Below are 27,305 nucleotides of genomic sequence, written 5' to 3' on the forward strand. Positions count from 1 at the left end.
CTCCTAGGCTGGAGTTCTCAGATGCCCACCCTTTCCACAGTCATTCCAGTCCTCAGAGAAGTCATCCACTCACAGTGTTAGTGATCACATCTCAGAGGGGGAATCACCATGTGCAGGGCCAGCTCTGACTTCTTCCTCAGGCTCTGGTCCAAACTCCCATTTGGTTTCTAAGATTTAGTTCGATACACTAGTTCTTCCCCACACTGTATTCCTCTTTGTCATGACAACTTTGCATCTTTGCTCATCAACTTTCTCCAACTAGAAATGTTCTCCTTGTTTCTCTCTGCCTATCTCAACCCCACTACACCTTTAAGCTTTAGCTAAAATTCAAGCATCTTCCTAAAGTCTATTCCATTAACTCAAGTAAAAACTGAGCTTTTCCTCTTCTGATTGTCCATAGCATTTACTGTCTAAGCTAGACGCTTCTGTACTTTATTTATTTAATTATTCATATTTTTACATTTTGCCTTTTCAACTTATCTAAAAATGCCTATGATGGTGAGGGGTATGGGGGGGTATCCTTCCCGGCATACCCCAATGCTTGGTACAGTGCTAAGTACAAAAACTAGTTAATAAACACCTGTGTAATCACATTCAAAGGGAATACGGGATCTATGTGCTGGAATAATATAATTGATGATGATGGTAGCAGATTATGTTTATTTAGCATTTACTATGTGCCAGGCTCTGTTGCACTACTCTAAATATTTACACATCTAAACTCACCTATTTCTGATAATACTATCATGTATGTCAGTTTTCATACAAAGAAGGGTAACACCATAGGATGTTCAAACTACCACACAGTTGCACTCATTTCACATGCTAGCAAGGTAATGCTCAAAATCTTTCAAGCTAGGCTTCAACAGTACATGAACCAAGAACTTTCAGATGTACAAGGTAAACTTAGAAAAAGCAGAGAAACCAGAGATCAAATTGTCAACATTCAGTGGATTACAGGAAAAGCAAGAGAATTCCAGAAAAACATCTATTTCTGCTTCACTGACTACACTAAAGCCTTTGAAAGTGTGGATCACAACAAACTGGAAAATTCTTAAAGAGACGGGAATACCAGACCACCTTACCTGCCTCCTGGGAAACGTGTATACAGGTTAAGAAGCAACAATTAGAACTGGACATGGAAAAACAGGCTGGTTCCAAATTGGGAAAGGAGTACATCAAGGCTGTATATTGTCACTTTGCTTATTTAACTTATGGGCAGAATACAACATGCAAAATGCTGGGCTGGATAAAGCTCAAGCTGGAATCAAGATTGCTGGGAGAAATATCAGCAACCTCAGATATGAAAATGATACCACCCTTTACCGACAAAGTTCTATCTAGTCAAAGCTATGGTTTTTCCAGTAGTCATGTATGGATGTGAGAGTTGGACCATAAAGAAAGCTGAGCACTGAAGAATTGATGCTTCTGAACTGTGGTGTTGGAAAAGACTCTCGGGAGCCCCTTGGACTGCAAGGAGGTCCAACCAGCCAATCCTAAAGGAAATCAGTCCTAAATATTCATTGGAAGGACTGATGCTGAAGCTGAAACTCCATTACTTTGGCCACCTGATTCGAAGAACTGACTCACTGGAAAAGACCCTGACACTGGGAGAGACTGAAGGCAGGAGAAGGGGATGACAGAAGATGAAATGGTTGGATGGTATCACTGACTCGATGGACATGAGTTTGAGTAAACTCAGGAACTGGTGATGGACAGGGAAGCCTAGCGTGCTGCAGTCTGTGGGTCGCAAAGAGTCGGACATGACTGAGTAACTGAACTGAACTGAATGGTAGAAAGCAAAGAGGAACTTTGCTTGATGAATGTGAAAGAGGAGAGTGAAAAAGCTGGCTTAAAATTCTACATTCAAAAAACTAAGATTGTGGCAGCTAATCCCATCTGCTGCTGCTGCTGCTGCTAAGTCACTTCAGTCGTGTCTGACCCTGTGCGACCCCAGAGACGGCAGCCCACCAGGCTCCCCCATCCCTGGGATTCTCCAGGCAAGAACACCTGGAGTGGGGTGCCATTGCCTTCTCCAAATCTGATCCCATCACTTCAAGGCAAATAGATGGGGAAACAATGGAAACAGCGACAGATGTTATTTTCTTGGACTCCAAAATCACTGCAGATAGTGACTGCAGCCATGAAGTTCAAGGATGCCTGATTCTTGGAAGAAAAGCTATGACAAATCTAGACAGTGTATTAAAAAACAGAGACATCGCTTTGCCGACAAAGGTCTATATAGTCAAAGCTATGGTTTCTCCAGTAGTCATGTACAGATGTGACAGTTGGGCCATAGAGAAGGCTGAGCGCCAAAGAATTGGTGTTTTTGAACTATGGTGCTGGAAAAGAGTCTCGAAAGTCCCTTGGACTGCCAGGGGATCAAACCAGTCAATCCTAAAGGAGATCAGTCCTACCTAGGTGTTCATTGGAAGGACTGATGTTGAAGCTGAAACTCCAATACTCTGGCCACCTGATGCAAAGAGCTGACTCATTTGAAAAGACTCTCATGCTGGGAAAGGTTGAGGGCAGGAGAAGGTGACAACAGAGGATGAGGTGGTTGGATGGCATCACACTGACTCAATGGACATGAATTTGGGTAAACTCCGGGAGTTTGTGATGGACAGGGAGGCCTGGTGTGCTGCGGTTCGTGGGGTCGCAGAGTCGGACACGATGGAATCACTGAACTGAACTGAACACCCTGAAGACATTTAGTGTCCCTGGTCCTTGTCTCAAAAATGCAAGAAGTAAAAAAAAAAAAATCCAAGAAGTCCTCTGCGTCCTGCCACTGAGACAACCAAATGATACCACCCATTTCCAAACCCAGGGCTGAGCTCACCAAGCCTCAGAAAGCCTGCTGCCTCCAGCGCCCTCTACCTATCAAATCGGCACTATCAACAAGTCCCTACAGCTAGGGTTTCAACTAGGTGATTCCCCACCTTAGCCTTTACCACTGCCATCTGGACCATGGATGGGTACCTAATCATTGAACAGTTAGTTCATATGATGAGGCCTAACTAAAAAATTCAAGCTGAATCAATTGTATTCTCTCCTGGGAATCTGAATTAAGAACTATCATGCAGATTAGAAAGAACAAAGGCAGAAGCACTGGACAACTATGGTTACGTGTAATTGAGTAAAGGAGTAGAAACTCTAAGTGGAAGGTGTTGGTCTCGAGTCAGAGAAAACTAAAGCAGAGGCCCAGAGAAGAGCAAAAACGTCTGGAGGAAAGATGGTCTGTGAGAGAGAGAGACAGGGAAAAGGAGCAGCTGGTCCACAGGGTACCTGGCATCAGTCCACCTGTACTAGAATAACAGCCTTAGCCTTCCCCAGGCGTCTTAAGGTTGTCTCTCTCCAAACAGAACATAGCACAGTGTTTGGTATTCAGTAAATTTGTTAAAGGTACATGAATGGCTCATGTACATTAAAACAGAATGAAATTAGAATAAAAGCTGTAAAGTGAAGGTGAGTACTCAGTTGTGTCTGACTCTTTGCTACTCCACGGACTGTAGCCCACCAGGCATCTCTGTCCATGGGATTCTCCAGGCAAGAATACCAGAGTGGGTTGCCATTTCCTTTTCCAGGGGATCTTCCCGACCCAGGTATCAGACCCACGTCTCCCACACTGCAGGCAGACTCTTCACTGACCGAGCCACCAGGGAAGCCCCAAGCTGTAAGAAGGGCTCTGAAAACTGTAAAGCATGTAAATTACAGTGGTACTACTATTACTTCTGCTGATGATAAAATGTCATGGTTCATTCTGCCGACCTTTTGTCACTGCCCAGTTAATTCTAAAAGCAGGCCCCTGCTCTCTGGAGGGGCAGAGACTTCTTGGCATCTGTTATACTCATTGCTTATAATCAGTATATGAAGTGAGTCAAGAAAAAAACTAATGCCTTGGATTGATGGGCAGATATTGTATTCTAGTAGCTTGAATACAGATTGTAACTATAGAGATGTATTCACACACTTGCAATGAAAAGAAATCTTGACTATATGAGAGTCCTAAAATCTCTGAACTATCTGTATATAACACTGGCAAAAGTGTCTTCAAATTGTGCAGTTTTTACCTTGGGGAAAAAAATAAGATTTTCTTGCTCCACTGCAATTGTTGTCCAAACTTTTAAGGAATCGATTTTACAGTATGCCCTCCATATCCACGGGTTCTGCATCTGTGGATTCAACCAACTGCAGAGCGAAAATATTCTTAAAACTCCAGAAAGTTCCAAAATACAAAACTTGAATTTGCCCCACTGTCAACTGTCTACACAGCATTTACATCAAATTTACAACCATTTACAAGGTATTAGGTATTATAAGTGGGAGATATCTAGTGGCTCAGACAGTAAAGAATCCGCCTGCAATGTGGGAGAACTGGGTTTGATTCCTGGGTTGGGAAGATCCCCTGGAGGAGGGCATGGCAATCCACTCCAACATTCTTGCATGGAGAATCCCCACGAAAAGAGGAGCATGGAGGGCTACAGTCCACGGGGTCGCAAAGAGTCAGACAAGACTAAGAGACTAAGCACAGCACAGATATTATAAGCAATTAAGATGATTTAAAATATATGATTTAAAATATATGGGAGGATGTGCATAGATCACCTGCAAATACTATGTCATTTTATATGTGACTTGAGTATCTGTGGATTTTGGTATCCGCAAGGGTGTGAGGGTGGGGCAGAGTGTTGGTCTTGAAACCCGCCCCCCATAGATACAGATATTAGGAGATGACTGCATATCCCTCATCGCCACTTCCCACCCAAACTCCCTGTAATACATCTCGTGCCTCTGTTGCTCCTGTTCCTCACCTCATGTACCAAGTGAAAAGTCTTTCCTCAGAACACATCCCTTCATCTCTCTGCTGCATGCAACACAATTGAGCCCATTCCGTTTGAAGCCTCCTCCCTGGCTCCCCTAACACAATACTTTTCTGCTCTTCTAAGTTCATTTATTTGAAATGAACCTAAACCTGCACTTCTGGCTCCAACTGTGGTGCTGTAGTAAAAGCACTGGTCTGGGCATCCAGAGATCTCCTGGCCACATGGTTCAATTTCTCTGAGCTTTGCCTCTCCATTTAAAAACTGAGTGGGTTGGATCTAAGTATTTTTTTCATACTGTGACTCACATTTTACATTGTGGTTCAGTATATACACACATACATTTATGGAATCCATGTATGTATGGGTATATACACACAGAAGTAATACAGAAGTACTACATACTTTTACTACATGAGATGTACTTGAAATTTTCTATTCACTTCTATTTTATTTTTCAAAAAATGCCAGCTGCAATCTACTAAATAGGTTTCAAACTTAATCATGGGTATTTACCCACATGTATAAAATAGTGGACTTGCTGAAATGTCAGGTTCCTTCTAGTAATAATATAAAAGGATTTTGTGTTACAGCCTTCCAACCTTGAACCATTAGCCTTAACTTGCATCTGAATTCAGCCTATTTCTCTCTGTAAGAGTTCTTCATATAGGTATCTTAGTATCACTTAAATTAACCTAGTTAACATAGAATTTGAAGCACTAGGTCCCCTTCCCATTGTAACTATTAATGGTCTTGAAGTGAAGTGAAGTCGCTCAGTTGTGTCCGACTCTTTGCAACCCTATGGACTGTAGCCTACAAGGCTCCTCTGTCCATGGAGTTTTCCAGGCAAGAGTACTGGAGTGGGTTGCCATTTCCTTCTCCAATGGTCTTAAGTAAGTGTTAATCACTCAGTCGCACCTGACTCTTTGCAATTCTGTGGACTATGGTCCGACAGGTTCCTCTGTCCATGGAGTTTTCCAGGCAAGAGTACTGGAGTGGGTTGCCATTTCCTTCTCCAGGGGATCTTCCCAACCTAGGTATCAAACCTGGGTCTCCTATACTACAGGCAGATTCTTTACCATCTAAGCCACCAGGGAAGCCCATTTATGTTCTTGGCAAGCATAAAATCCTAGTATTGACTTTTGGTCTAATAATGATAGAGTCGCTTACATTGTACTAACTTCCCTACTGAAAACTAGCAGCAACTCTGGACAAGATATTTTTGAAAATAACTATGTGCTGGAAAGCCACCAAAAACAGCCAGAAACTGGAGGGGATACAACTCAAAACATGGGAAGAAAACTAGGTAAGATCCCTATTTATCTGATACCCCATTACCCCCACCCCAAGGGAATTCCTAGTGTTTTAGCATGCAGGAAATAAAGCAAAACTTGAGAGGCAACCAATGGTAATCTTATTTGGCTACAGAATCAAAGGTCGTGGGACTCTGAAGTGACTTGATATTAAGGAAGATATCCTGAAAAAGAGGAAGTTGCAAAGAGGACAGCCCCAAAAGTCTATACAGAAATTCCCTTCAAATCCCAAACTGTGCATGCAAGTGATGTGACCAGGGAACACAGCAGAAAGCAGCAGCTGAAGGCCAAAGAGCCTTCAAGCAGACATTCACAACTCTCTGCGAGTTGAGACAGAGTTTGAAATCTGAGTCCCTTCAAGTTAGGAGGTTCAATAAACATGTCCAGTTGGAAACCTCAGCAGAGCTGCACCTTAGGAGCAAGGCCCACCTCCTGGGATGAGGAGACACACCCTAGGACTAAAGGCAAAACCGTAACAGACCTGCCCTAACAAAAATCTAAGCTTGAGGCCTTCACAGGAGAATGAACTGTTAATACAGGTCAGGGGAAGGAAAAATCCTGGCAGAACAGCTTGGGAGATGGTCGAGCCTGGGAGATGGTCAAGGAGCAGGCACTGAACAGCACTATGCTTCTCAGATGCAGTAGGTGGAGGGTAGGGGAACAACGGGAGAGAGGAAGGGATGGGCAGAATACCTGTAAACACAGGGTCCGAGGACAGATGTTTGTCCAGTGTGGGGTCAGTCTGGATCTCAGAAGGGAGGGGACCATGCAGTGACAGTGGGAGAGGGGGAGGACTTGTTAGGGGGAAGGGTTGTGGGTGGATAAGAGATGAGGAAATCACAACTTATGAGCACCTACTATGTTCTAGACATGTGATTAAGTGTTTTATTTATATTATCTCACTATGAGACAGGTATGATCATCTTCATTTAACAAATAAGGAATCCAAAGCTCAGAGAAGTTAAGTAATTCGTCTAAAGCTGAGATATGAATGCAAGGCAGAAGTTCAAACGTGTTCCCTTCTGTAAGCACCTGCTGTGACTGTCTTTCAGGAAGGGCAGTGGCACCTGTGCTGTAAAACAGCTAGCAAAGTTAGAAAGCAAAAAGATCTCTGGACAGACCAAGATACTGTTACAGGTCAAGGAGGGTATTAGAAGTATGAAAAGAAGTGTTAATGTGAATACACTATCAAAATTTAAGTCCTCAAACATAAAGAGAGAGAGTTATAAAAATGGAAACGTTATCAGGTGGAACTGAGCTGGTCTCAGAGAGCTCACTGGGCACATTACAACACTCCAGAGAGAAGGGTTTGACTCCTAAGTGAAACAACAAACACAGTTAGGAGGTTTAATACAATAAGGAACTAACCAAAGGAAACAAAGTTCATCTAAGGAACAGCTGTGGGGGAAGGGAAAAGGAGCGAATCAAAAAAACTAACTGAAGGAATCACAGAATCAGACTTTTTTAAGCTGGAAAGAATGTAGAATTCATCCAATCCTTATCATTTCAAACTAAAAATGCACCTAGGAAAACATAGCTAGCTGCTTAATATCTCAGCCTCCCAACTAAAGCCGAGTTTGGTGCATTTTTTATCTTTACAAATGCAGGTAGAGGGACTGCTTTGTCCAAAACAGCACCCTGGAAATTCAAGTTAAGTCAAGTCTGTGTTGAAAAGACCACTGGATAAACCACCAGCAGTTCCAGGATCACAACAGGGACTTATCTTTTCAGTGGCTCCACACAATTCTAACCACCGGGCCTATTCTGAAGGAGACCTGGACGAGAAAGCTTCCACTTGGGAGGAAGGTGTGAGATGGATTTTCTAGATCATTCACATTTTCTGACTCTAATCCTCCTCTCATCATGTTCTGCACTCTCCTAAACTGGCCAAAACCATAAAGTCTGCTTGACATGAGTATAACACACATAAAAAAAAACAAAGATTTAAAAGGAAGTTCAGTAATTGCAACAACAAAATAAAATAAACACAGTTCATTTCAGAGACCTGAAAAAGACAAATTGGCAAGAAAGAAAGAACCTCTAATGATAAGAGACCCTTAATATCCCCCCATTTTACAGATACCTTAAAGTTCAGGGAGACAAATTCACCTGAATTAGCTAACATATACAATGCACCGTTAAAAATATACTCTTCTCATTTCCACAAGAGGTCTGGTGTGCACCATTCACTTAAGATTCCTAAATGTCAAGGAATGAACCATCTATAAAACAAGTTAAGTCTTCTTTCCCCCTAATGTCTAAAGAAGTGCAGGGATTGAGAGAGAAAACAGGCCAGGAAAATAAATTTTCACTTGGTGCCCTGATAAAGGACTTGCCCAGGCTCCATAAGATAAACAAAGGATATTAAAGTAAAAACGGAAAGATCTTTGGATTACAGACCCTGACAAAAACCAACTCAGGTAAAGGAGAGTTCCCATGAAAGCAGTCTGGTTTTGAAAGCCATGTCGCAAATTTACAGCACTATGCATGCTCTTGGCTGTTCTCACTCAGGATACACATATTAAAAATTTGGGGCCAGTTTCCTTAAGTTTACAAATGTTCCCGGTACCTAGAAGAACTATTCCTTTTATTTATTCCCAGGTCTTATCCTCTAAGAAGGCTGTCTGAGTTCCTACCTCGGGCTCTCCTCCTGTTCTGCACAAATTCCGAGTGTCTCAAGGTGCTCGGTGCTGTGCGGCGGAAGCAGCTATTCCTTTTCCAAGTTTCTGGATCATTTAATCTTCTCTCTTCCTCTACATGCCAGCTACTCTTCTCTAATGAAGTGCCCCGAGGAACGCCACCATGATGTTCTCCTTGGTTCCCTCTTGTCCACTGATTTCTCAGACCCTCTGGGAAGACCCCTCTGCTCCCAAGTGCTATCATTCCTGGTCTGTCGATGCCATTACATTCTAAAGTCTTCCTCTGGTGGAGAGAATCTGCTCCTCTGTAATTCTGAAATTTATATTCACAGTTTGCAAATAGAGAATCAGAGCCTCTATTCTCCATATCAAAACTACTCTGATCCCTGGCATGAATCTTGGTTTTGAGATCGATTTTATCATTTTGATAAACATTCCTGTCCCCGTCACGGTATTTGACAAATTCATTACCTTCACTGACACCACTCAAGTCTGGGAATTCCACAGACTGACCATTAGTATAATTCTCAGGAACATGATCTAAATCCGTGAGGTTTCTATGATAAAAATTAGTTTCTTTACAATCCTCAAGATTGTAATTACAATTCCTGCGGTCTATATGCTGGGTTTGAGGCTGACCAAAATTCCCCACAGAATCGTCCAAATCCCTGCAGTCAGTCCACTGTCCAGTTTCTTTAGAGTTCTTAGGATTATGATTCAGATTCTGATGATTTACGCAGCCAGTCGTCTCCCTGTATTCTCCAACTTTCCAGGTTACAACGGGGCTTCCAGTAAACCAATCATCTTTAGTCGTGGAGTTTGGATTCCCATCATTTACATTTTCTGAATTATAATCACCACAGCCTGGAGTCACATTTCTGTTGTACATACAGTCCTTTCTACTTTCCTGTGCTTCCTCATCGTCCACATAGCTTGGTTCACTCTGTTCAAAATCCCAGTATCCACAATGCCTTTTTCTGTAGGGCCGATTCTGCCTTGTGATTAGGTGTCTGGAATCCCAGTCCTCTTCTCTGTAAAGTCCACCCAGCACTGGAAGGTCCCTTTCCTGTAGACTCCTGCAGTCTTCATACTCCCGGTTGGAGCTCCAGTCCCCGTTCTTCTGCAATTCTTTTTCTTTCTTCATCTCGTGGGTTTCACACATATTCACTGTGCTCAGAGACATGTTTTTTCTCTCTCTTCCATGGGTCTGGGTTGAGCTCAGACGAGGACAGGTGCAGGGTAGCCCACGGCGGTATCTGTCCTTCTTAAAATGTCTCCCAAAGCACTTCAAATGCTCTTCTTGCTACTCCGGTCGGATCACGAACACATGTAGAGTAATTTCCATCTCAGGATCCAATCAGTGAGCTGCTCTAGCTTTCCCCATGGAGCCCTGAAGGTAATTAGTAACTAGCGTTCCCGTGATTGGAGTTGGCAGTTTTGTTTCGTGTTTCCTTCAAGCTGGTCAAACTGGCTTGGCTGCTTTATGAGCTGAGGGCAGAAGCATTCTGCCGCTCTACAGGCTTTGCAGAAAAAGCAGAGTGAAAGAGAAACAGCCCCCTTCAACAGCCCGAGGTAAGATCATGTAACACTTTCATCTGCCTCTTTAATCCTTTAGTAATCAATCAGGGCTATGAATAAATGCTTTCATGTGCAGCGCAAACTGGACCTCCACTGCCCGTCCTCTGAGTCTGGCTTTACCCCTTGGACATCTGAAACTCTTCGGGACACCCTTCCCTTTAGTTAGAGGCAGGACTCTTCCGCCTTTGAGAGCTTTGCTTTTATGGGATTCAGGTTACCAGTAAGTGTATACTCAAATCCCAAGCTGTTCAAGCTCCTGTCCACAGACATGTTGGCTATCCCACTCAAGAAAGAAAAAGTACTTTTATTCTGATTTGGTGTGTGGGTAATTTTATGGTGTAAAAACTCTTCCCCAGAGGAATACAGTTATGTATCCTTTCACGTTTTCCTTGACATTTGTCATGCCAGAGAAGCATCAAAACCATTCCTCTTCTGGGACTTCCCTGGTGGCACAGTAGATAGGAATCCTGTCAATGCAGGGGATACGGGTCCGGTTCCTAATCTGGGGAGATCCCACAGGCCACAGAGCAATTAAGCCCGTGTTCCACAGATACTGAGCTTATGCTCTAGAGCCCTCAAGCCACAACTAGTGAGCTTGTATGCTGCAGCTACTGAAGCCCAAGAGCCTAAAGCCTATGCTCTATAACAAGAGAAGCCACTGCAATGAGAGGCCCGCACACTGGAACGAACAGTAGCCCCTGCTCTCCGCAACAAGACCCAGTGCAACCAAATAAATAAATGATATATTTCAAAAAACTCATTCATCTCCTACATTTCTTTTCCACCTAATTCATGTAGCATATTTAGGAACTGGAGAATCAGACTGGAAATCAGAAAGGTGGGTATAAAAATAACACTTTGAATTCATCCAATAATGGATTACTTTAGGTGAAGCACTGTGGAAGAGAAAAGGATGAAGTTAGTCTCTCTTATGATGCAGGAGCAACACACTATAACGTATGACTGGAGGTGAAGTACCGTAACAAACACAAATGGTGATGGCAAAAAGCAGTGTCTCTGGTGGGGCAATTGCAGTTTCACAGCAGTAGTCTTTGAGCTGTGCTTTCAAGTAAAAGTGGGGTTTCCAAAGACTTTCTACACATGGGAAACTAGGAAAGGGGGAACAGTTTGAAGGATACCACGTGTGGAGAAAGTAACAAGCATCATGCTTGAGGGGTAGGTTCAGGCAGATCTGAAAGGACTGAGGCCACTTATTTTATTTTTTTCACTTATTTTATTTAATGAATAACGAAGGGTCATTGAAGGCTTCTCAGAGAGAGAGATGCTAAGAGAGTCTTTAGTAAGATTACACTTTCAGCTATGGTCATCTATCAGGTGTCCTTCAACTTTTATCTAATCCCTATTTGTGAAACAGTATAAAGACCCTAAGGAGACCAGGGTTATAAGCTTTGTCAATAATTAGATGTTTACTCTTGGATAAACAAACTGGTTCCAAATAAGGTAAGGAGTAGTCAAGGCTGTATTGTCACCCTGCTTATTTAACTTATGTGCTGAGTATATCATGAGAAATGCTGGGCTGGAGGAAGTACAAGCTGGAATCAAGATTGCTGGGAGAAATATCAATAACCTCAGTTATGTAGATGACACCACCCTTATGGCAAAAAGCGAAGAACTAAAAAGCCTCTTGAAAAGAGGAGAGTGAAAAAGTTGGCTTAAAACTCAACACTCAGAAAACTAAGATCATGGGATCTGGTCCCATCACTTCATGGCAAATAGACAGGGAAACAATGGAAACAGTGAGAGACTTTACTTTTTTGAGCTCCAAAATCACTGCAGATGGTGAGTAGCCATGAAATTAAAAGACTTTTGCCCCTTGGAAGAAAATCTATGACCAACTTAGACAGCATATTAAAAGCAGAGACAAAAGTCTATCTAGTCAAAGCTATGGTTTTTCCAGGAGTCATGTATGAATGTGAAAGTTGGACTATAAAGAAAGCTGAGCACTGAAGAACTGATGCTTTTGAACTGTGTTGTTGGAGAAGACTCATAAGAGTCCTTTGGACTGCAAGGAGATCCAACCAGTTCATCCTAAAGGAAATTAGTCCTGAATATTCATTGGAAGGACTGATGCTGAAGCTGAAACTCCAATATTTTGGCCATCTGATGTGAAGAACTGACTCACTGGAAAAGACCCTGATGCTGGGAAAGACTGATGGTGGGAGGAGAAGGGGACAACAGAGGATGAGATGGTTCGATAGCATCACTGACTCAATGGACATAAGTTTGAGTAAGCTCTAGGAGTTGGTGATGGACAGGGAAGCCAGGTATGCTGCAGTCCATGGGGTTGCAAAGAGTCGGACAAGACTGAGCAACTGAACTGAATTCTTGGATAAACCACTTATTCTCTCTGGGACTCAACCTATCCATTTATAAAACGAGGCAGTTGGCCCCAATGACATCCTTGATTGCTTCGGTTTTAAAAATTCATGCTTGTTTTCCTTGAAACTCCTTTTCCTTTCCTGAAATACTGAATGTACTGTGATACATCTTTGGATTCTGTACTAACAGAATTAACCTCTAGATTGTTAAATCTGATTTTCTTGCAAAGTTTTTTGTTCTTTTGTTCGGCTGCAGTAGCAGCAACAGCCCTGGCAGCTGCCATGTTGTCAAGTGTGTTTTTATGGGCCAAGATCAGGATGAGGACTAGGAAGCTGACATAAATATTCTTTGATCTTCACTAACTATAAGGAGGATATTGTATTAATCTGCTACAGATAAAGAATCTCTGAGACTTTGAAAAACCTGTCCAAGATCACAGAAACCAGTACAAAGAGGGGCCATAATTTAAACCCAGATCTGACTGACTTCATGGCACTAGACTAAGAGGAATATCTCAAAAACATAGGAAAAATTTCATTTTCCTCAAATCGAGTAAGCAAACAGGCACACTCTATCATGGTCTAATTCATGGTCTAATTCTATTCCTGGTCTAATTCACACTCTACCACTGCCAAGGTGAGTGTGCACACCACCCCATGCGCCACACAGCCATTCCCTCTCTGTCTTCAGTCCTGGCTTACCTTTACCCTGCCTGAGTGTTGACCTTCAACACCCAACTGAAACGAACACCCACACCAGCACAGTAACAGAAAGACTGTCCAGGACTTGTGACTTAGTCATATAAAATCTCCGGCCTAAACCCAATAAAGATTGTGATTCTGTTCACAAACCAACAGGATGACATCATTTAGGAGGACCGCTTTGACTATGAGTTATACAGAGTGACAGTGTAAAAGAGGGCACATGAGATGAAGAATTAGGGCAGCTAGCTTTCAGAAGTTCAATTTTCGCTAATAACCAGTTTATAGCTATGCTTAATTTCTCTGGCTGTCAGTTCTCTTATGTGTAAAATGAGGAAGTTAATAATTTCTCTGCCACTTTAAATTTAAACTTCTATGATCTTACTTATTTCTAAGCAAAAGTGAAAAGTAAAGATTTATCTTTCCCTGTTATGGAAATGGAAAAGTTCCTTTTAGCAACTTCAAATCTTCCATAAAGCTGGCATGATGAGAAATAGGCCTAGTAAATCAACCAGTAGAATAAATAAAAGAGGATAAATTACAGGTGAGACGGATACTAGTTATAAAACAACCCAGTAGAAAAGGTTACATGAAGGTAAAAAGAAATGATCTGTGGATGAGTGAAGAGTGAATAGCTGGTTAAAATAAAAGGCCTCCCTTCTCCTATCCTTACTCCCTCTCTCTTTTTCTAAGCCCTACTGCCTTTAGGACTTTAAAGATACAGTTTGCATAAAAATGTAAACTGTCTCAGCTTTACCTCACTACTACTACCCAGAGCTAATCAAAAGCTGTGAAAGGATTGCTCTTCTCATGTGATAAATCTGTGTGCAAAGAAATGTGGCCCAAGGGGATGAGGAGAATAACTTTCCCATTTTTCAGTCCTACTGGTGAAATACAATCTTGCAGATAGTTATCCTCCGTTCCATTTGATGTAACAATCACATTCCACAGGCTCTTTCCAAAAGCCTGGAGCAGCTCTCTGCCGTGATGCTTGTTGTTACTAAGGGCTTCCCTAGTATAGTGGCTCAGACAGGAAACAATCTGCCTGCAACCTGGGAGACCTGGGATCAATCCCTGGGTTGGGAAGATGCCCTGGAGAAGGGAATGGCAAACCATTCCAGTATTCTTGCCTGGAGAATACTACGGACAGAGAAGCCTTGTGGGTTACAGTCCATGGGGTTGCAAAGAGTTGGACACGACTAAGCGACTCACACACACACACAGGGTGGGTGATCAGCTTACAATGTCCCTCTGTGGATAGAAACTCTGTGAGCCTAACACTAGAAGTGAAGGTGGGGCAGCAGGATTTAGAGGATGAGAGGAGAGACACAAAGCATAGAAAAGGCAAAGGAACAAAAGGGAGGAGATAGATTTAAAAGAAAAAAAACCTAGTAAGAAAAGGTAATCATCCTTACTTCCTAAGACTCTACCCCAATGACACTCTCTGATTCCCATAGAGTTTGCTATTTTTCAGAGCACCAGGCAAATATCCCTCTCATCTTACCTGTTACTTTATTATACTTGTTTATCTCCTTTTATTACACTGAAAGCCTGAGGGCAAGGGTCACGTCCAACCTCCAATACAGCTCTATACTGGGTCACACAGGAGGCACTCCCAGGCTTAATGAGTTGATATGGTCACAGGCTAGATTCGATCAAGGCAGAGGGCAGGCGCACTCACAGGCTGTGCTTTTTTTTTTTTTTTTTAAATGCTGACTCTGTCGGTGGTGGGGTTCTGCCCTTGGTTTGCTGGGTGGGGGCTGGATGCTGCAAGCCCCCCTTCTAAAGTGCAATGCAAAAGGGACACCGTGTATATGCAACGTGCGTTTGGTTGTTTTTCTTTTTTCTTTTTTTAAAATTTTTTTGCTTCTGTTTTTCTTTGCAGTTATTAAATCTGTATGCATGGACTTTTAAACCTCTGCCATACATATATCCACTGATGGGCATTATTACCATGTCGTGTAGAGGGTCGATTGTGTCACGCAACACTCAGAATGCTGTGTTTACCCTTGTTTTTCCAGAGTTGTGTTTTCCAGTCATTTCTTCAAGGGAAACTAAATGATTTAGTTGGAGCAAAGAAAAAAAAAATGCTGACTCTGCCACTTACTAGCTGTATCATCTTGGGAAAGTTACTAAGCATGTTTCTTCATCTTTTCACCATCAAATCCACCATTCTACTTGCATCTATACCCATCTGTTCTGCCTTCCCTCTTGTTAGAATGGAAAAACTGTCTCTGCTCTGATCAAACAGGCCAATCTCTGTTGGTTCACTGCTCCCACTTCCGCCTGACCCTCAAAGACTGTTCCAGCAATGAGCTACTGCCACCACCACAACCTCTTCAATGTGCCCACTCTAACCACCAGTCTCATAAGGCTGTGAGTGTTTCCCATCCTACAAACATCTGTTGGCTCCTCAGTCCAATGCTGCCTCCAGGTGCTACCCCGTTTCTTTGCTTTCCTTTATAGCATACTTCTGCTTTCAAAGACTTTTGAGCAAATATTCAATGCCTCTATTTCCTTACCTCTCAGCCCACAAGGCAGGAGAGCCGGGTTCAATCCCCGGGTTGGGAAGATCCCTTGGAGAAGGAAATGGCAACCCACTCCAGTATTATTGCCTGGGAAATCCCTTGGACAGAGGAGCCTGGCAGGCTACAGTCCATGGGGTCACAGAGTCTGACATGACTGAGCGACTACCACACACAATAAGGCTTTTATCCCTTTGTTATCACTGTACTGAAACTGCTCTTGACAAGGTCATCCAATCCAATGGCCATTTCTGGGACTCACCTCACTTGGCCTCTCAGTAGCTTTTGGACACAGTCACTTTCTTCCTTGAAGAGCTTCCTTCACTTGACTGGCTGCTCCTTTTCCTTTGCTGATTTATCTCCCTAGTCTTGCATACTTCTAAACAGTGGCTGCCCCAGGTCTTCTCCTTTGTACCCAGCTACCCAGCATGGGCTTCCCAGGCGGCACTAGTGGTAAAGAACCTGCTTGCCAATGCAGGAAACCTAAGAGACTTGGGTTTGATCCCTGAGTGGGGAAGATCCCCTGGACGTAGGGCATGGCAACCCACTCCAGTATTCTTGCCTGGAGAATCCCATGGAGAGAGGAGCCTGGTGGGCTACAGTCCATGAGGTCACAAAGAGTGGGACACATCTAAAGTGACTTAGCATGCCCCACACCTAGCACATAGCAGGAACTTAAGGAATTCCTAGACTAGGAATGTGGTTTCCATTCTTTGTTCAGCTGCCTTTCAGCCTATGGGCTTCCTTGGTGGCTCAGAGGTTAAAGTGTTTGCCAGAAATGCGGGAGACCCAGGTTCGATCCCTGGGTTGGGAAGATCCCCTGGAGAAGAAAATGGCAACCCACTCCAGTATTCTTGCCTGGGAAATCCATGGACGGAGGAGCCTGGTGGCCTGCAGTCCACAGGGTCGCAAAGAGTTGGACTGAGCTATTTCACTTTCACTTTCAGCCTAAGGGTTAATTAGGAGGAGTTGTAAAGAAGATCCTATCATTATTAGGAGGAGTTGTAAAGAAGATCCTATCATTAAGGTTAAAGAAACTCAAGGGATATTAATACAGCTGCAGCCTCCAGCTATGTGCAAAGAGAGAATCTGGAAATGAAGACAGATATCTAAGATTAAAAAGTAAATTCCCTAGTAAAGGAAGAGATTATGAACTAATTAAAAGACAACTGACTGGGACAGAGGAAGACAGACACACAGAGAAAAAGAATCTGGGAGTACTGTAAAAAATAAAAAATAAAGACTAGAATATAGGAAAACAAGAGAGTTAAAAACAGTTTAAACCTTATGATGAACTTAAAGATGAGTTAGGCGAAGGTTACAAATCTTGGGGATGTTACTAGTATGAATGGGTCAATATTTTGAAAACTTAAGTAACTTCATGATAAGCTAGCAGTCAAAAGTATATCTGTGAGGAAGGATTAAATATTTATATATGTATATATCAATATATACATATATGCTCTTAAATCCATAGATACATGTAATTTAACAAATAGTTTTCAACAGATGAGAGTACTAAAAAAAGTTTGGCATAAATGAGAGTACTAAAAAACATTTGGGACTATAAAGAAAGCTGAGCACCGAAGAACTGATGCTTTTGAACTGTGGTGTTAGAGAAGACTCTTGAGAGTCCCTTGGACTGCAAGGAGATCCAACCAGTCCATCCTAAAGGAGATCAGTCCTGGGTGTTCATTGGAAGGAATGATACTGAAGCCAAAACTCCAATACTTTGGCCACCTGATGTGAAGAGCTGACTCATTTGAAAAGACCCTGACAAAACAAACAAACAATGAAAAGACCCTGATGCTGGGAAAGATTGAGGGCAGGAGGAGAAGGGGATGACAGAGGATGAGATGGATGGATGGTATCACCAACTCGATGGACATGGGTCTGGGTGGACTCCAGGAGTTGGTGATGGACAGGGAGGCCTGGCGTGCTGCGATTCATGGGGTCACAAAAAGTCGGACATGACTGAGCGACTTAACTGAACAGAACTTATGTCTATGTGTTCTCAAAACTGGTTCCAAATTTATGTCTCCAGGCTTAACTCCTCTGAACTCTGGCCTCTACATCGAATTGTGCAGTTGACCTCTGCCCTGTCCCACCTCCCCCAACAACCAGAGTCTCCTGCACTCTTCACCATTAATTGAGAAATTACTGGCAACTCCAGTCCTTCCAGTTGCTCAACCTCAGCGTCGTTCACCTCACATCCAATCCGCTAGCAACTCCTACTGGCTCCAACTCAAATATACCTTATAGCAATGTATGATACTCAAAATAACTGAGCACTTCCCCTCATCCCCACTCTACTATCCTGGCCCAAGCTACATCATCTCTTGCCTAGATCACTGCAGTAGCCTCCTAACTGGTCTCTGCTTCTGTCCTTGTATCTCTATCTACCATCTATTCTCAACACCGCAGCCAAAGTGACTCTATCAAGATCTAAGTCACCTCATGCTGCTCCCCTGCTCAGAACCTTCCTGGGGCTTCTCTACTTTGAATGATGGGCTTACAAGGCCCACACCTTTGCTAAACTGGCGTCCCTGCTATTCCTCAAACACCAGGCATACTCTCATACTTGCTATTCTAGCTGCCTGAAAAAAACAACCCTAACCCCAAAATGGCTTGGCTGGCTCCCTACAATCTTTCAGATACTCATTCAAAGCCTTAAGACATTACCTTAAGGGGAGACATTTAGGAGCAAGATTCCAGATGCAGAAGAGGCTAACTCTACAAATTACCATCCACTGCACTGATTTAGATAAACAGAGTCATGGCTGATATGGAGAGTAACTACAGCTATGACTCAAAGGCAGCTAGACAGAAAGGGTAATAAACACAGGTCAGATTCACTATGATCACTAGAATTTCAAAGATACACAAATATGAATGATACTACTATATCTTTTTGATTAATCAGTGTATATCCAGTGCCGGATCACAGTATGTGTTCAAGAAATACTTAATGAGTAAAAAAGTCACTTTTCATTGAGATTTTTCCCTGCTTCTATAGGTTCTTTCACCTTCTAATAATACATATATTTTTAGTTACTTATCGTCTCCCCAAGGGGGCAGAGATCGCTGCTGTAACTCTAGAACCCTGCCTGGAATATAGTAGGAGCTCAACCGTATTTATTGAATACATTACTGCCCTAGAGTTCTTCCTCTTTGAGGTCTTGCTGTTGAATACATCTGATAAAGTAAACACAGGAGTCCACACACTCAGGTAACTAGCCAGCAGCAGCAGGACCGCTTTTGACGGCGGCAGGAGGCGGGTCCTTTCACTAAGTGCTGCAACCTGGATGAAATCTAAAACCCTGGAGCTTTTGCAGGTTTTCCACCCCTCTGCCTGGAGCTGAGGGTGAGGAAATGTTCACAGACCTACACTACAAACTGCGAGAAACAGTGATTCACAGGCTAATTATAACGAAATAAACCATTTCCAGCTACCTATCTTGACAGACAGTAAACCATTTATTCTAAGAGGAAAACTGGTTTCTGTCCTGAATCACAGACCCCAAATGGCTTCTGACTATGGTTGCTGTTTCATACCAAGAAAAAAATCCATTTTAAGTGACTGAGCTAATTTTTACTGAGCCAACACCCTAAACTAGATGTTACACAAGCTGAGGATACTATTTTGATTTGTTTGTTTATAATTATGTCTGACAAACTAGAAAGAAAAATCATTATTTCTTTTACAAAAACTTTTGTATCTTGAAAGACTACAAAATGCCTTAGCTTTAAAACTCTATTTATCTTTTACTAGTTTAAGAATTCTTACCTGAGGCATTCCAAGAAGTCTTCAGAATAATTGCTTCTATACGTAGAAAAACTATACTCTTAAGTTTTAAAAATCTGTCTGGAATATTACGTATCACTTCAGTGTACAGAGGTTATTATTCCATATCGACCATTCTCTAACTGGTTAACCTAATGACTCTCTTTAGTGGATATTAAATCTCATCCAATATCTTGTTGAAAACATTACTTTTCTGAAAAACATATTCTGATTTAATGTGTGAGATGTGTGTGTGCTCAGTCGTGTCCAACTTTCTGTGATCCCATGGACTGCAGCCCATCAGGAATCTCTGTCCATGGAATTTTCCAGGCAAGAATACTGGAGTGGTTTGCCATTTCCTCCTCTAGGGGATCTTCCCAACCCAGGGATCCAATCCGCATCTCCTTTGTCTCCTGCATTGGCAGGCAGATTCTTGACCAACAGCGCCAGCTGTGAAGGACAGGGAAGCCTGGTGTGCTGCAGTACATGGGGTCACAAAGAGTCGGAAATGACCGAGTGACTGAATAACAACAAAGCGCCACCTGTGCAAGTCATTTAAAATTTATATTAAAAATCACCCGGAGAGTCTCTGGTCAACCTTCCTCTTGGCATTACCTTAAAGGGAGAAGTTTAGGAGCAAGATTCCAAACGGAAGAGGCTAACTCTACAAATTATCATCCACTGCACTGATTTAGATAAACAGGGTCATAGCCCACATGAAAAGTAACTATAGCCATGATTTAAAGGCAGCTAGAGAGACAGTGTGATAAACACAGGTCAATATCAGTATGCTCGCTAGAGTCTCAAAGATACACAAATATGAATACTACTACTATATCCTTTTTATTGATCAGTGTATAGCCAGTGCCTGGTTCATAGTATGTGCTCAAGAAATACTTGCTGAGTAAAGAAATGAATGTACAACCATGACAAATTCAAGCATGCGAACCTCTCCTAGAGGTAGAAAAGAACTATGATATGTTAAAATGAGATTCTCTCAAGGCTACAGGATATAGTCCTCAACAATGTTTCTAAAAGAAACATACACTGGGAAACCTGAAATTCTGGACTAACCCTGAATATTTCTACTGCTTCAGAAGCCAAACTATCAGATTTGAAGCTACCCTTTTTTGTTGCTGTTGTTCTATTTTTTTTTTTTTTTTTTTAACCATGACACATGGCTTGTGGAATCTCGGTTCCTTGACCAGGGATTGAACCTGGACAACAGCAGTGAAAGCCCAGAATCCTAACCACAAAACCACCAAGGAACTCTTGGTACTGTGTTTTAGATGTGGACTTTAGGAGATCCAACCAGTCCATCCTAAAGGAGATCAGTCCTGGGTGTTCATTGGAAGGACTGATGTTGAAGCTGAAACTCCAATACTTTGGCCACCTGATGCGAAGAGCTGACTCATTTGCAAAGACCCTGATGCTGGGAAAGATTGAGGGCAGGAGGAGAAGGGGATGACAGAGGATGAGATGGTTGGATGACATCACTGACTTGATGGACATGGGTTTGGGTGGACTCCGGGAGTTGGTGATGGACAGGGAGGCCTGGCATGTTGCAGTTCATGGGGTCGCAAAGAGTCGGATTTGACTGAGCGATTGAACTGAACTGAATGTTCTACCCTATATATGTCCAACTGAATGCAGAGTTCCAGACAATAGCAAGCAGAGATAAGAAAGCCTTTTTTTTTTTTCTGTTTAAATTGCTTGCACATTTATTTTTTTAATTTTTTTTCCATTTATTTTTATTAGTTGGAGGCTAACTACTTTACAATATTGTAGTGGTTTTTGCCATACATTGACATTCTTAAGTGAACAATGCAAAGAAAGAAAGAAAAACAATAGATGGGAAAGACTAGAGATCTCCTCAAGAAAACTGGAGATACCAAGGGAACATTTCATGCAAAGATGAGCACAATAAAAGACAGACACAGCAAGGACCTAACAGAAGGAGAAGAGATTAAGAAGAGGTGGCAAGAATACACAGAAGAACTGTACAAAAAAGGTCTTCATGACCTGGATAACCACAATGGTGTGGTCACTCACCTAGAGCCAGACATCCTGGAATGTGAAGTGGGCCATAGGAAGCATTACTATGAACAAAGCTAGTGGAGGTGATGGAATTCCAGTTGAGCTATTTCAAATCCTAAATGATGATGCTGTTAAAGTCCTGCCATCAACATGTCAGCAGATTTGGAAAACTTAGCAGTTGGTCTGGAAAAGGTCAGTTTTCATTTCAATCCCAAAGAAGGGCAATGCCAAAGAATGTTCAAATTACTACACAATTGAACTTATTTCACATGCTAGTAAGGTAGTGCTCAAAACCCTTCAAGCTAGGCTTCAGTAGTACGTGAACCATGAACTTTCAGATGTTCAAGTTGCTTTTAGGAAAGGCAGAGGAACCAGAGATCAAATTGCCAATATCCACTGGATCATAAAAAAAAGCAAGAGAATTCAGAAAAACATCTACTTCTGCTTCACTGACTAAGCTAAAGCCTTTGACTGTGAGATCACAACAAACTGTGGAAACTTCTGAAAGAGATGCGAATACCAGACCACCTTACCTGCCTCCTGAGAAATCTGTATGCAGGTCAAGAAGCAACAGTTAGAACCGGACATGGAACAATGGACTGGTTCAAAATTGGGAAAGGAGTACATCAAGGCTATATACTATCACTCTGCTTATTTAACTTCTATGCAGAGTACATCATGCAAAATGCCTGCCTGAATGAATCACAAGTTGGAATCAAGCTTGCTGGGAGAAATATGCAGATGATACCACCCTAATGGCAGAAAGCAAAGAGGAACTAAAGAACCTTTTGATGAAGGTGAAAGAGGGCAGTGAAAAAGCTGGTCTAACACTCAACATTCCCAAAACTAAGATCATGGTATCTGGTCCCTCACTTCATGGCAAACAGATAGAGAAAAAGTGGAAACAGTGGGAGACTTTATCTTCTTGGGCTCCAAAATCACTGCAGACGGTGACTGCAGCCATGAAATTTAAGAACACTTTGCTCCTTGGAAGAAAAGCTATGACGAAACTAGACAGCATGTTAAAAAGCAGAGACATCACTTTGGTGACAAAGGTTCAAATAGCTATGGTATTTCCAGTAGTCATGTATGGATGTGAGAGTTCAACCATAAAGAAGGCTCAGCACAGAAGAATTGATGCTTTTGAACTGTGGTGCTAGAGAAGACTCTTGAGAGTCCCTTGGACTGCAAGGAGATCAAACGAGTTGATCCTAAAGGAAATCACCCCTGAATATTCACTGGAAGGACTGATGCTGAAGCTGAGGTTCCAGTACTTTGGTCACTTGATGGAAAGTACTGACTCATTGGAAAAGACCTTGATGCTGGGAAAGATTGAGGGCAGGAGAAGGGGATAACAGAGGATGAGATGGTTTACTAGCATCACTGACTCAATGGACATGACTTTGAGCAAACTCCCAAGAGATAGTGGACAGGGAAGTCTGGCATGCTACAGTCCACGGGGTCACAAAGAGTCAGACAGGACTTAGTGACTGAACAACAACAACCAATGTCAAGTTGCTTTTGCAACACAGAAAATGTTACGTTCGACTCTTCTGTGACCCCATGGATTGTAGCCTGCCAGGTTTCTCTGTCCACAAGATTTTCCAGGCAAGAATAGTGGAGTGGGTTGCCATTTCCCTCTCCAAGGGATCTTCCAGACCCATGGATCAAACATCTCCTATATTGCAGGTGGATTCTTATTTATCACTGAGCTACCAGGGAAGCCCAAAAGCCGAAATACTGAACAAAGAGTGAAGATTAAGGTTGACCGGGACAAGAGCACAAAGAAAAGTGATCAGGTTCTATCAGTTAGTATTGTTTGTAGCCATTGCTATGTTATGAATGTATTTTATAAAGCTCATGTGTTTCAATGGCCCTGTGTGCTAATAGTAAGTCACTCTTGCAAGTAAAATAAATATTAATAAGCTTATTTGCACAGTATATTTTATATAAGCCTGCATTGGCAGGTGGATTCTTTACCACTGGGCCACCAATGAAGCCCTCTATTATTTTTTTTTCCTCTATTATTTTAATACTACCCAAATACATTTGCTAAGTTTTTTCCAGTGCTTGTATTCGCTACAGATTATAGTTCATTTAAGTATTTTTAACTATAGTTCTTTTAAGTATTTTAACAAAAGAAATGCAGAGGAGATGCAAATATTAATACTGAACTATTATGTTTTATGTTGTTGCTGCTGTTGTTCAGTGGCTAAGTCGTGTTCAACTCTTTGCGACCACATGGACTGTAGCACTCCAGGCTCCTCTGTCCTTCACTATCTTAAGTTTGTTCAAATTCACATCTAGTGAGTCAGTGATGCCATCAGAGGGCAGACAGAATGAAATCCACAATCACAGAAAACTAATCAAACTGATCATATGGACCACAGCCTTTCTAACTCATCCATGAGGCATGAGTGTAGGGCCACCCAAGACAGACAGTTCATGGTGGAGAGTTCTGACAAAACATGGTCCACTGAAGAAGGGAATGGCAAACCACTTCAGTATTCTTGCCTTGAGAACCCCATGAACAGTATGAAAAGGCAAAAAAATGAAATAGTAAAGCCACAGAAAACTAATCATCTGATCACATGGACCACAGCCTTGTCTAACTCAAGCCATGAGCCATTAGTGTAGGGCCACCCAAGACAGATGGGTCATGGTGGAGAGTTCTGACAAAACGTGGTCTGCTGGAGGAGGGAATGGCAAACCACTTCAGTATTCTTGCCTTGAGAATCCCATGAACAGTATGGATAGGACACTGAAAGTTGAACTCCCCAGGTCAGTAGGTGCCCAATATGCTACTGGAGATCAGTGGAGAAATAACTCCAGAAAGAATGAAAAGACAGAGCCAAAGCAAAAACACCACCCAGTTGTGGATGTGACCAGTGATGGAAGTAAATTCCAATGCTGTAAAGATGCAAATAACTGACTCATTGGAAAAGACCCAGATACTGGGGAAAATTGAAGGCAGGAGGAGAAGGGGACGACAGAGGATGAGATGATCAGAGGGCATCAGGCACTCAATGGACACGAGTTTGAGTAAGCTCCAGGAGTTGGTGATGGACAGGGAAGCCTAGTGTGCTGCAGTCCATGGGGTCACAAAGGGTCGGACATGACTGAGTGACTGAACTGACTGACTAACTGATGCTATCTAACCATCTCATTCTCTGCCACCCCCTTCTTCTTTGGCCTTCAATCTTTTCCAGCATCAAGGTCTTTCCAATGAAATTAATATGTTGTACATTATTTCAATAAAAATTTTTTAAAAGATGTGAATATTGTCACAGATTTATTGTCTAAAATTTAAATTAGCAAAACAATATGGCTTTCAATGGCAAAGTCAAAATCATAGCAAGCAGACAGAATATTTTAATTGTTAATAAATAAAAAGAATAGGAATTTCCCTGGCAGCCCAGTCGTTAAGATTTTACCTTTCAATGCAGGGGGTGTGGATTAGATTCCTGGTAGCAGAGCTAAGATCCCACACACCTTTTGGCCAAAAATCCAAAACACAAAATAGAAGCAATATTATAACAAATTCAATAAAGTCTTTAAAAATGGTGCACATCTTTTAAAAGAGAAAGAATGTGTATATGAATAACTGAATTATTTTGCTGTACAGCAGGAATTAAAACATTGCAAATCAACTGTTGATTTCATTCAATAAAACTTAAGAAAAATAAATACAAGTAGTTGCTAGAAAATAAAAATCTGTCTGTACAAAAATTATGCAAAGCAACATGTACCCTAATGGCCCCGCTGAAGACATTTTTGGATACACTCAACAATTCAACCAACGTCAACAGAAACTTTTTCTATGTCTGAGATATTAGTCATAAAACAAAGACCAATACCATCAGCCATCAGATAGGGTAACCAATGCTTTGTGTATTTAAAATTTTGCTTTAAAAATCACTTTTAAATATTAAATATCTGGGTATTATTTTACAGCTTTTAAACTATTTTTAACATTTTGTGTTAATATTCCCTTCTTTTAATATTTTATATTATCAGATACCTATTATGTTAATTTTCTAACTTTGGTAAGTATCAATATTTTATGATTATGTAAGATATGAGGGTTAGGGGAAGCTGAGTGAAAGCATATGGGAGCTCTACTACTGTTGCAACTTCTTTACAAATCCAAAATTATTTTAAAGTAAAAACTTAAAAAATATTTCAAAGTTTATTATCAGGTAGAGAATAATTTTACATGTCATTAAGATATACAATCTAACATTTCGGTTCATAATAATAACACATGCATTATTTCATATATATATATACACATATACATAAAATCTCTGAAACTTTTAGTATAATCCTAACAGAAAAATTGTTCACTATTATTATAGTTATCACTATTATCAAGAACATATATAGAGCCTTTTTTTTTTTTTTTTAGAAAATACAGAATAATTTATAATTTTAGGAATTACCAGGAATTCCAGTTTCTTGTTTCTGAACTTCAATGACTACTATCCTTCAGGAATTTGGAAACACTGGCTGACTACAAGCAACTGACAGAAATAAAAGCAAATCCTCTCTGGAGTCATGACTTAATTCATCTCAGATCTTGATATTTTCCAAATACTATGACTAGCACACAGAAAAAGATAACCAGACACATGATGAGTGTAGACCACATGAATGAGAACAATGTGACATTAAAAACACTCCCAGTAAGACTCAATACCTTGAAATTATCATTAGTTCAGTTCAGTCACTCAGCCATGCCGGATTCTTTGCGACCCCATGGACTGCAACACGCCAGGCCTCCCTGTCCATCACCAACTCCTGGAGTTTATGCAAACTCACGTCCATTGAGTTGGTGATGCCATCCAATCATCTCATCCTCTGTCATCCCCCACAGACTATAAAACAACTATCCTTACCATACATAAAGAAAATAAAAACTGAGCTGAAAGATACCTGCAGGAAACAGAAAACTATAAAAGGTAACACATCAGATTTGGAGAAAAAAATAAAAATAGAGCTTCTAGTAAATGAGTCCTCATTACTTTGTAATTCCAGAGTCTTAAGAAGGAGCAATATGAAGAAGAGTACAAAGGCTATATACATTTATGTGTGAGCTCTCATGGAAATCTATACACCATCCTACATTTAAATTGAATCCATTCAGTGTATTCCCTGTTGGTCTAACTAGATTCACACTAATACCCATAAAATGGAGTTGAATGTAAACAAAATAGTCATGTATATTCTGCTCTAAAACCACCAAGCACAAACTAGAGCCCCCAACTGACTACAGTTCAAATAAATAAAGTCATACCCCTTCTTCCTATACTTAAATCTTGCAATTAGAAGTGTTTCTTAAATGTATTTTTTCTAAATTTCTCAAACTCCTATTAAATATCTACCATATCATAAGCATAGCTAGGCATCTGCCCATTCAATTTTCTTATTTAAAAAAGTAGAAGGAGTAATAGCTACAAAGAACCTAATTTTATTTTTAAAATAACCTAATTTGGGGTCTGGCTCACTATTGGACTACTTTGCTACTGTTAACTATATCTAACAAGGAGACCAGAATCTTAGCACCAA

The 27,305-nt window shown here is 41.4% G+C and overlaps 1 protein-coding gene across 2 annotated transcripts in view; it reads right to left on the bottom strand.

Annotated features, from left to right (window-relative positions):
- Positions 1–27,305, bottom strand: part of DNMBP (dynamin binding protein) — a 117,910-nt gene that overhangs the window by 42,108 nt on the left and 48,497 nt on the right. Inside the window, exon 1 of one of the 2 annotated variants that reach the window (XM_070470015.1) lies at positions 8,770–10,359. The exons of the other annotated variant lie outside the window; for it this stretch is intronic. Within the exon in view, the coding sequence (XP_070326116.1) occupies positions 8,770–9,955 (1,186 nt within the window). The 5' untranslated portion in view covers positions 9,956–10,359. Of the gene's footprint in view, positions 1–8,769; positions 10,360–27,305 lie in introns of those variants that run through there. 2 annotated transcript variants of the gene reach the window in all.

Source organism: Odocoileus virginianus, chromosome 7 (assembly GCF_023699985.2).
Source record: "Odocoileus virginianus isolate 20LAN1187 ecotype Illinois chromosome 7, Ovbor_1.2, whole genome shotgun sequence".
In the NCBI taxonomy this organism is placed as follows: domain Eukaryota; kingdom Metazoa; phylum Chordata; class Mammalia; order Artiodactyla; family Cervidae; genus Odocoileus; species Odocoileus virginianus.